Genomic DNA, 11,009 nt, shown 5'->3' with positions numbered 1-11,009 from the left:
TTAGGGTTTAGGGTTTAGGGTTTAGGGTTTAGGGTTTAGGGTTTAGGGTTTAGGGTTTAGAGCGTGACGAAGTAGAGAAGTCCTTGGAGGGGTGAACCCCCTCTTATTATTCAACCTGCTGATTTAGGGTTTAGGGTTTAGGGTTTAGGGTTTAGGGTTTAGTGTGTAGCGGGTTCCAGGGAAAGGCTGTAGGTCTAGACGCGAGGCTAACCGTACTTAGGGTTTAGGGTTTAGGGTTTAGGGTTTAGGGTTGCCGTAGGGCTGGAGGGTTTAGAAGTATTGTTTGGTGTATATAATTTAGGGTTTAAGGCTTAGAGATTAGGGTTTAGGGTTTAGGGTTTAGAGGTACTGTTTGGTGTATATCGTTTAGGGTTTAGGGTTTAGAGATAAGATCGATTGTATCTAGGGTTTAGGGTTTAGGGGTATTGTTTTGAATCCATATTTTAGGGTTTAGGCATGAAACGTAAAATTTGTTGTTTAATGTGCATGGGTTAGGGTTTAGGGTTTAGGGTTTAGGGTTTAGGGTTTAGGGTTTAGGGTTTAGGGTTTGGGGGTGAGATCCGGGAAGATGCTGCTAGGGTTTAGACAATAGAACACTCATAGACAGTTCGACATCATATATAATAAAAATTTAATACGTAGGGTTTGGGGTTTGGGGTTTAGGGTTTAGCGTTTAGGGTTTAGGGTTTAGGGTTTAGGGTTTAGGGTTTAGGGTTTAGGGTTTGAGGCGGTAAGCGGCGAGGCCCCGATTGTTGAAGACCTTCAAAGGGTTTATTATTAAATGCATACACCCTTTTCCTTAGAAGAAATCTAGGGTTTAGGGTTTAGGGTTTGATTTCTATTGTTTATAATTTAGGGTTTATGGTTTGCGTTCTAGGTTTTAGGGTTTAGGGTTTAGGGTTTAGGGTTTGGGTGTCGGCTGTACCCTGTGGTGCGCCGATCTGCATGGTTTCGTCTAAAGGGGGAAATATTTATGTTGAGGGTTTAGGGTTTAGGGTTTTAGGGTTTAGGGTTTAGGGTTTGGGGTGTATGTACACCTCAGTAGAATCCAAACACCAGCCGCTGCAGCGGCATTCTTCTTGCTGCTGTCGTCGATGCTGCAGCTGTTGCAGCAGCAACAGCTGCAGCAGCAGCTGCAGCAGCAGCTGCAGCAGCTGCAGCTCGGGGCTGTCTTTAAACCCCTCTTCTTTGGGGCTTTAAGAAGGCGCTGCATGCACCTTTCCTGCTGCACGCTGCTGCAGCTACGGACCCCCAGCAGCAGCAGCAGCAGCAGCAGCAGCAGGGGTTCGTGGGTGCCTTCTGTGTCTCAGAGGCGAGCATTTAGTATTGCTGCTGCGGCAGCCCTGCAGCCAGCAGCAGCAGCAGCAGCAACAGCAGCAGCATCAGAGGCTGCAGTTGATGTAGGAGTAGCAGCACCAACGAAAGAGCAAGCAGCAGCAACAGCAACAGCAGCAGAAGCAGCAACAGCAACAGCAGTAGAAGCAGCATCGGCAGAGGCAGCAGCAGAAGAAGCAGCAGCAGAAGAAGAAGCAGCAGCAGCAGCAGCAGCAGCAGGAGAAGCAGTTAGCCTTCATTTCGTCTGGAGAACAGCAACCGGCGGCAGCAGCAGCTGGAAGTGTCTCCATGCTTGCAGCAATTTGCTGCTGCTGCGGCTGCAGCAGATACAACGCGATGCTGCAGCTACACTGCAGCAGCAGCAACAACAACAACAACAGGAGCAGCAGCAGCAGCAACAGGAACAGCAGGCGGAAGAAACTACTGCCCTCTCGATAGAGCACATTGAGGTAATACAGCAGCAGATTCTGCTGCTGCTGTTGCTGCTGCTACTGCTACTGCAGCCGTTGCTGTTGTTGCTGCTGCTGCTGCAGCTGTTGCTGTTGTTGTTGCTGCTACTACTGCTGCTGTATGTATTTCTTAATGTGTCTTACTGAGCATATGTAAGAGATCTACGCTGCTTTCTTTACTAGTGCTGCTGCTGCTGTTGCTGCTGCTGCTGCTGCTACTGATGCTGTTGTTGCTGCTGCTGCTGCTGTTGCGGTGTATGTACACCTCAGGACTTGGCGTCTTCATTTTATTTGTCTGCTGCACTTCGTCTGCCTGACCCCGCGTTGCATGCAGCGCTGCATGCAGCAGCAGCAGCTGCTGCTGCTGCCCTCAAATCCCTTAGATTAACAGCAGCAGCAGCAGCAGCAGCAGCAGGGACAACTGCAGGTGTTGCTGCTGCCACGGATGCAGCAGAACCGACTCACAAAGCAGCAACAGCAACAACAGCATCAGCAGCAGCAGCAGATGCTGCTGCTGCTGCTGCTGCTGCACTGGGAAAGATAGGCTTGAGGCCTTTGGCGCTGCTGCTGCGGTGTATGTTCACCTCTCCAAGCAGCAGCAGCATTGATGTAGCACTGCAGCAGGCGTTGCAGCTGCCGCCTGCTGCTTTGACGGATGCTGCTGCTGCAGATGCTGCTGCTGCTGCTGCTGCTCCTGTGGCTCTCCGCATGCAGCAGCACGCTGCACTCTATGAAGAAATTCTTACAGGGGTTTTGCTGCTGACGCAGCGCAGCAGTTATCCTCCTGCTGCTCTTATCAATTGTCTGCATGCATGCAGCAGCAGCATTAGCAGCAGCAACAGCAGCAGCAGCAGCAGCAGCAGCAGCGGCAGTTTGGAGTACAAACGCCGCAGTGAGTCGGGAAGGCCAACGCTCTGGCTGCTGCTGTTGCAGCTGCAGCTGTTGCTGTTGCTGTTGCTGCTGCTGCTGCGACTGCTGCTGCTGCGATTGCTGCCCGTTTTGGCGCCTTCCGTTGTTGTTGCTGCTGCTGCTGAATCGCTGCTGCTGCTGCTGCTGCTGTTGCTGTTGTGGTTTGTGCTTCTCCTGCAGCGGCAGACGATGCTGTTGAGCTGCTGCTGCTGCAGCTAAAGAAGAAAGAAACAGCAGCAGCATTGCAAGTACAGGAAGCTGTCGATTTACTTCAGGCGCTGCTGCTGCTGCACACACATTCAAAGCAGCATGTGAGGCTCTTGCGGTTGCTGCTGCTGCTGCTGCTGCTGCTGTTGCTGCTGTGTCTTCTGTTGCAGCTGCTCTCGCGCTGGGTGTAACACTGGGTGTGGCTGCTGCTGCTGCTGCTGCTGTTGCTGCTGCTCCATTTGCTGCTGTGTCTCTGTTTGCTGCTTTTGCTGCTGCTTTCCTTGGTATTGCTGCCGTTGTTGCTGCTGCTCTAGAGTTGTTGCTGCTGCTAGAGTTGTTGCTGCTGCTAGCGTTGTTGCTGCTGTTGCGCTGCTGCTGCTGCTGTGCAGGCTGTTGCTGCTGCAGCAGTGCTACACAGCGTCAGCAAAGCGTTGCTGCTGCGGAACGAGTTGTTCGTGCGGCAGCAGCTGCAGCAAGTGGTTGGAGCAGCAGCAGCAGCAGCAGCAGCAGGAAGGAAGAACGACTTTGTTTGTCTCCTGAGCCCAGCAGAGCTTTCTCTTTTGCTGACAGCAGCAGCAAAATATAAATACTTTGAAGAGGTGTGTCTCCACATACTGTTGCTGCTGCTGCTGGTGTTGTTGCTGCTTTTGCTGCTTGCATGCAGCAATCTGCTGCTTCGTATCCGCATGCATGCGCATTCTGCTGCTATTGCTGCTGCTGTTGCTGCTGCTGTTGCTGCTGCAGGATCTGTGGGGCTTTTGCTCGACGCATTTGCTGCAGCACCTGCAGCAGCACCAACAGAAGCAGAAGCAGCAGCAGCAGCGGCAGCAGGAGCAGCAGCAGCAGCAGGGTTTGTTGCCGCTTCATCTTGCTGCAGCAGCATACGCTTGTGCTGCTGCACCTCCTGGCCTGTCTCGGGTTCAGCAGCTGCTGCTGCAGATTGCTGTTGCTGCGCGGCAGCAGCTTGCTTCTTTCTCGCTCCCACAGATGAGTCAGGTAAACAATATTTGCTTCTTGCATGCAGCTGCAGCTGCTGCTGCAGCTGCTGCTGCTGTAGCTGCTCTTGCTGTTGCTGTTGGTGCCGTTGCTCCTGTTGCTGTTGCTTCTATTGTTGCTCTTGCTGCTGCTGCTTATGCATTTAGGACATATGGTTTAGGGTTTAGGGTTTAGGGTTTAAAGTTTGTGTTGCAGCTGTTAGGGTCTCTAATTAGAGGAGGTGTAGACTGCCGTTTGCTGCTGTCTAGATGTTCTGTGCTGCTGCGGCAGCAAGCAGCAAACGGGTTGCTGCAGCAGCAGCAAATCACAGGTTCGATTGCTGCTGCTGCTGCTGCTGTTTGCGCTCCAGCTGCTGCTGGTACTGCTTCTTTTGATGCTCCTGCTTCTACTGCTGCTGCTAGTTTTGCTGCTGCTGCTGCTGTGCTGCTACTGCTGCTGCTGGTCTTGTCGCTGCCCCTGCTGCTACGACTCCTACTGCTGCTGCTGCTGCTGCGCGCTGTGCAGTACTCATTAACGTGCATATCTGACGTTGCTGCTACTGTTTGGTGCTGGTTGTTCTTGCTGCTGCTGCTGCTGCTGCGGTTGCTGCGTCGCTTTGCTGCCTCGGGGGCTGCCGCAGCCTCCGAACCCTTAAACCCTAAACCCTAAACCCTAAACCCTAAACCCTAATTTGTGTTGTTTATTGTTATTTAGGCCGCCATTTGATTAATTTAATCACCGCCTACAGTCGAGGCGGAGTAAAAGAAGAAAAAATATTTCGCTTAGCAGCAGAGTTGCTGCTGCAGCATCCAAGCACGCAGCAGAGGTGCCTATACACCCCAATGCATGCATGCATGCATGCATGCAGCAGCAGCAGCAACAGCAGCAGCACGTTGCTGCTGCAGCAAACAGAGAGCATGAGCAAGAGAGACAGAAGGAGACAGAAGAAGAGACACAAGTTGCAGAAGACAGACAACAAAAATATACTTCAATCCAACAAAAAAGGGTTTAGGGTTTAGGGTTTAGGGTTTAGGTTTTGTATATCTCTTCAGGCATGCAGCACAGACGCTGCTGCTGCAGCAGCAGCCGCAAGATGCTGTCGCGCTGCTGAAGGCGCTGGGAAAGGCTAAAATGCTGCACCGGCCTCTAATGCAGGTGAGCTGCTGCTGCTGTTGCTGCTGCTGTTGCTGCTGTTGCTGCTGCTGTTGCTGGTACTGTTGCCGCTGATGTTGCTGCTTCTACTGTTGTTACTGTTGCTGCTGTTGCTGTTGCTGCTCTAGTTTCTGCTGCAGCTGCTGCAGGTGTGCCACTGCAGCAGGAGTAGCAACAGCAGCAGCATCTGCAGAATCTGCTGCTTCTGCTGTAGCTGTTGCTGCTGCTTTTGCTGCTGTTTATGATGCGTTTGTTTGTGTTTTGTTTGTTTTTGTTTTATTATTTTAATAGCAATTAACCCTTCTTCTTGAAGAAAACATATATTCTTTATCTCCAGCAGACAACATCGCTGTACTTCGCTCCCTGACTCGGGTGAGGTGTATGTACACCTCAGCAGCAGCAGCAGCAGCTGCTGCTGCTGCTGCTTCTGCTGCTGCTGCAGCTGCAGCAGGAGCAGGAGCAGCAACTCCAGCGGTTCTACACAACTGCAGCAGAAGCGGCAGCTGCCGCTGCAGCAGTAGCAGCAGCAGTAGCAGGAGCAGCAGCAGGAGCAGCAGCATCAGTGGTAGCAGCAGCAGTACCTGCATATGCAGCTATAGCAACAACAGCAGCAGCTGTAGTAGGAGTAACAGCAGCAGCAGCATCAGTAGCAGCAGCTGCACCTGCAGCGCAGCAGCAGCAGAAGTATTGCTTCTTCTTTAATTCAAATAATTAAATTAATTTTTTTTGTTTTTGCTTGCAGCTTGCATACAGCGCACCGTCGCTGCAGCAGCGCTTGCTGCTGCGGTTGGCTTGTATAGACACCCCACCGCAGCAGCAGCAGCAGCAGCAGCAGCAGCAGAGGGGCGTGGACGAACTTCAGCATGGAGAGGTGTCTCCTTCTCAGGCGCAGAAAGAGCAGCAGCAGCAGCAGCAGCAGCAAGAGCAGCAGCAGCAGCAGCAAGAGCAGCAGCAGCAGCAGCAGCAGTTGCTGCTGCAGCAGCATCTTGGTGTAGAGGAGTGTTTAGTAATAAAAGAAGCAGCAAATTGTTTTTCTTTGGTTGTGCCCGACCCTCTGCAGCAGCACCTCAACAGCATTATAACAGAAGAGGTATTTGTTTATTTAATTTAAATTTTATTTGTTTGTTTGTTTATTTGTTTGTTGGTTTGTTTGTTTGTTTATTTATTTGTTTGTTTATTTGTTTGTTTGTTTATTTGTTTGCTTGTTTATTTATTTGTTTATTTATCTTTTATTTATTTATTTGTTTAAATGAAGGTTTATTTGTTTGTCTTAGTAAAAATATTTGTTTGCTTTGTTTGTTTTTATTAATGAGTTCTCTCTTATAATTATGCTATCAGCATTTGTTTATTTGTCTGTTTGTTTGTTTGTTTGTTTATTTGTTTATTTGTTTATTTGTTTATTTGTTTGTTTATTTATTTTATGTATTTATTTGTTTATTTGTTTATTTGTTTGTTTTTTTGTGTTTATTATTGCTGTATATTCTTATCAATATATTATTTATGCTGTTGTTTGTAATTGTTTTTCTTTTTTAATTTATTTATTATTGAAGTGTTTACAATATACATATAATATATTTTATTAATTTGTTTTTATATGTAAGTTGTTTTATTAATTTGTTTGTTTAGCAATCTAGTTTGTCTAATAATTTATTGTATGAATTTGTTTTATAATTTATTATATTGATGCATTTGTTTATGTATTTGTTTATTTTGATAAATTTATATTTATTTGTTTATACTTAGACAAAGTTATTTTAATTTATATCGCTTTTCTTGTTTTTTTCTGTTGCATGCGTTGGGGTGTATACGCAGCTCCAAGCGGGCAACAGCAATTTAATTCAAACTTTTTGGAGTCCTTCTGCTCCTTATCGACGTAAGTGGAAAAAAACAAGAAAATTAAAGACTTCTTGGTGAATATATTCAAAAAAATAAACAAAATAGTGCTGATTTTGTACAAACACAAATCCACAGCGTAGCTGCATATACACCGCAATAAATAATTCAAAACTTCAGGTGTATATACACCTCAAATAGACAAACGTGATATATATATATATAGATTACATATATATGCATATATATATATATATGCATGTAATATATATATATATATAATATATATATATATATTACATAAATGTAATATACAAAACAAAACGACAGGAGATACATATTACTCCATGCAGTACTATATATAAATTTCTTTCTGCTTGTTTTTTATTTTAAAAAACATTAAAATTAATTTTATTGGTTTTGTCTGCACCAAACAAATATCAAACAAAATTCTCTCCGCCTAATTGCTGGCGCTCTAGGGTTTAGGGTTTAGGGTTTATCGTTTAGTGTTTAGGGTTTGAGGTTTATCACATATATATATATATATATATAGATGTTTGGGGTCTGAGGTTTATTGCTTAGAATTTAGTGCTTAGGGTTTAGGGTTTAGGGTTCATTTTTAAGGTGTTTTGCGTCGTTGTTTTGTTTTTACTATTTATTTATTTATTTTGACTTCAGTTATATTTGTTTCTGAGCTGTTAGCTCTCCTTTGCTTTTTATTTATTGTCTTCTTCGCCTCAGCTTCAAACGCTAAACCCTAAACCCTAAACCCTAAACCCTAAAAAGTATATTGATTTTGTATGTTTCTTCATTTCAGTGAAAGACAAGTAGGAGAAACAAAAAACAAATAAACAAAAACAAACAAACCCTAGACCCCAAACCCTAAACCCTAAACAACAAACCAACAGCAGCAGCAAAAATCCTCTCTTCTATTTGCTGCCGATCCCCTCAGCTGCGCAGCTAGCTATGCAAAGCTAGCTAGCTGGCTAGCTATACAGCTAGGCTCACAGCTAGCTATGCGCAGCTAGCTAGCTAGCTCTGTAGCTAGCTATACAGCAAGCTGAGAGGCTAGCTCTACAGCTAGCTAACTAGCTAGCTAGCTGCACAGATAGTCACACAGCCAGCTAAAAGGCAAGCTTCACAGCTAGCTAGCTAGCTAGCTAGCTAGCTAGCTAGCTCCACTGCTGCTAAGCAGCTAGCTACCTCCCCCGCTAGCTACACAGCTAGCTAGCTAGCTAGCTAGCCTGAAAGCAAACTAACAAACTAGCTAGCTAGCTAGCTAGCTAGCTAGCCAAAGTAGCTAGCTGAGATTAAGGCGAGAAGAAAGAAGAAGCATTGTTTGTGTAGATGCGAGAGGGGCGTAGTCTGCTGTCTGCATGCAGTTGATGTTCAAAGGGGAAGACATCAGCTAAGCAGACAGAAAAAACTGAAGACACGGCTGTCTCCTGCAGCAAATAAACAAACAAACAAATAAATAAATAAATAAATAAATAAATAAATAAATAAATAAATAAATAAATGTTTAATTTATTTTTCTTTACTTTTCTCGCTTTTGTTTGGTCTGACTGCTCGCCCTAGCTATTCTAATTTCACAAAAGCAGCAATAAAGACAGCAGCAGCAGCAGCAGCAGCAGCAATGCACGCAGAGCAGCAACAGAAGAAGCAGAAGCAGCAGCAGCTGCAGCAATGCACGCAGAGCAGCAACAGCAGAAGCAGAAGCAGCAGCATTAGCAACAGCAGCAGCAGCAGCATTAGCAGCAACGCTAGCAGCAGCAGCACCACCACCACCAGAACCACCAACATGAGCAGCAGCAGCAGCAGCAGCATGAGCAGCAACAGCAGCAGCAGCAACTATAAGTACATACCGCAACACCTGGTTCGCTGCACTGTGGAAGCTGCTGCAGCGACAAAACAGCAGAAGCAGCAACGCATGCATTTCGATTGCTGCGGGCCCAGAGAGGGACGCTCCGGGTATCTGCTGCTGCTGCTGCTGCTGCCGCTGCTGCATTTGCTGCTGCCTCGGCCTCCGCCGCCTGTGCAGCCTGTTGCTCAGCCTTCTCTACTGCAGCAGCAGCAGCAGCTGCAGCAGCAGCAGCTGCTGCTGCTGTTTCTGCTGCTGCCTCAGTACCTGCAGAAGCGGTGCTGTTTGGCGCTGCTGCTGCTGCTGCTGCTGCTACTGATGCGTGTTGTGCTGCTGCTGCTGCATTGGTCTTTGCCTGTGCAGCAGCAGCAGCAGCAGCAGCAGCCTTTCTAGCAGCAGCAAGAGCAGCTTCAGATGCCTCTTGAGCTCTAATTTTTTTATCATTTGCTGCAGCTTGTGCTTCTGTTGCATGCATACGAAGCCGTTTCAGCAGCAAGTCCCTATCAAGCATCAGCAGCCGCTTCTCCTTCTCCTGCTGCTGCTGCTGCTGCTGCTGCTGCTGCTGCTGCTGCTGCTGCTGGAGGAAGCGTCTGCTGCTCCAGATACCGCACTGGCCTGACAGATTAGCTGCGCGAATTTCTGTGCATGCTAACTGTCTGCAGCTGCTGCTGTCTATATCTGCACGCGCGAAGTCGAACGCATGCAGCAGCTCATGCAGCAGCAAATTCCTAAAAGTAAAATAGGAAGTATAATAATTGCTGCATATCCATATTGTGTTATGTTTAGGGCTAAACCCTGCTGCTGCTGCTGCTGCTCTTGCAGGTGCTCCTCTTGCTGCTCCTCCTGATCCTGATCCTGCTGCTGCTGCTGCTGTTGCTGGGGTGTCTGTACACCTCACGAATGCGAGTTCAGGGGGCTGCTGCATAGCAGACAGCGCATGCAGCAGCAGCTTCACTCTCCAGTGCTGCAGCGCTATTCTCGTGTATATCTTTGCTTGCTGCTGCTGCAGCCAACCTAAGCCTTCTTCAATAGACACAGGAGGCGAAGAAAACATATAACAACACCTCCCGCTGCTGCTGCTGCTGTTGCTGCTGCTGTTGCTGCTGCCTCCCCACCAACGCTTCAAGAAAGACCACGGGGAGGCTGTGCTGCCTGCTGCCTCTGCTGTTGTTGATGTTGCTGCTGATGTTGCTGCTGCTGTTGTTGCTGCTGTTGCTGCTGTGGTTGTTGCTCTTGCTGCTGGTGTTGCTGCCGTTGGTGCTGTTGCTGTTGTTGCTGCTGCTGCCGCTGGTGCTGGTGCTGCTAGTGCTCCCGCTTCTGTTGCTGGGGGTCTTACTGCTGCTGCTGCTGAAGGTTCAGCAGCAGCTGCTGCAGCAGCAGCTGCTGCAGCTGTGGGGGGCTGCTGCTGCTGCTGCATGTGGTTGTTCGTTGTCTTCTGTGTTTAAAATGCAATTTTAAGTTTAAATATATTCAAAGAGGTAAATAAAAGTCAAATAGAAGACAACAACAGCAACAGCAGCAGCAGCAGCAGCAAGAGCAGCAGAAGGAGCAGCAGCAGCTGCAGCAGCAACGCAACATATAAAATTATTCTTTTATTTGTTTTGTTTGTCGAATTATTTTCTTTTTACTTTGCTTAATATATTAAATATATTAAAATAAAAAAATATATATTTATTTTTACTATGAAAGTGTTTACTTCATTATCCTCGTTGCGGTGTACAGGCAGCTACAGGCTTTTATAATTAAATAAATATTTTTTATTTATTTGCTTTAAATATGGTTCAAATAAATATTTTAAATAAATATTTTTGTATTTTTAATATTTTATTTATTTATTTTGTTTTATTTTATTCTTTTCCTTCGCTTTAAAACCCTCAGCCTCACTGCTGTTTATTATTTATTTATTGTCTCAGTCATTGTCTTAGAAATAACATAATAATAATAATATAATTATAATAATAATAAATCAAATTAAATTAAATTAAGTTAAACTAAATTAAGAATTAAATTTATTTAATTTCATACATAAATATAAAGAATCCCCATACCCACTTCGGGTGTATAGTCAGCTGTTATTGCAGTTGTATTTGTTTATCTTTGAATTAATTAATTGTTTATTCATTTATATGAATATGATTATTTATATTTGTTATTCTATTTGTTTATTTATTTACTTATTTATTTCTTCTACAGCTCCTCTTTAGAGCAATGACATATATGCAGAGTCTAATAAACTCTTTTCTTTCTGTTGTTGTATCAAAAGATATTAATTAATCTTTTTGTTTCTG

General features: G+C 45.8%; 2 protein-coding genes across 2 annotated transcripts; one reads left to right on the top strand and one right to left on the bottom strand.

Moving 5' to 3' along the window:
* Window positions 1-1,094: 1,094 nt before the first annotated feature.
* On the top strand, window positions 1,095-6,138 carry EAH_00055210 (hypothetical protein, conserved; the record flags this gene model as incomplete). The annotated part of the gene is made up of 8 exons (XM_013393891.1): window positions 1,095-1,784; window positions 2,055-2,676; window positions 2,874-3,004; window positions 3,290-3,499; window positions 3,645-3,896; window positions 4,145-4,206; window positions 4,928-5,030; window positions 5,770-6,138. The coding sequence occupies 8 exons, from the start codon at window positions 1,095-1,097 to the stop codon at window positions 6,136-6,138; spliced, it is 2,439 nt and encodes an 812-aa protein (XP_013249345.1).
* A 2,032-nt stretch (window positions 6,139-8,170) lies between these two features.
* On the bottom strand, window positions 8,171-10,138 carry EAH_00055200 (hypothetical protein, conserved; the record flags this gene model as incomplete). The annotated part of the gene is made up of 2 exons (XM_013393890.1): window positions 8,171-8,305; window positions 8,726-10,138. The coding sequence occupies 2 exons, from the start codon at window positions 10,136-10,138 to the stop codon at window positions 8,171-8,173; spliced, it is 1,548 nt and encodes a 515-aa protein (XP_013249344.1).
* Between the last annotated feature and the right edge of the window lie 871 nt (window positions 10,139-11,009).

The sequence above is a fragment of the Eimeria acervulina genome, genomic scaffold, assembly GCF_000499425.1.
Source record: "Eimeria acervulina Houghton genomic scaffold, Eah_scaff1085, whole genome shotgun sequence".
Classification (NCBI taxonomy): Eukaryota; Apicomplexa; class Conoidasida; order Eucoccidiorida; family Eimeriidae; genus Eimeria; species Eimeria acervulina.
This window is presented reverse-complemented; position numbering and strand designations above follow the sequence as displayed.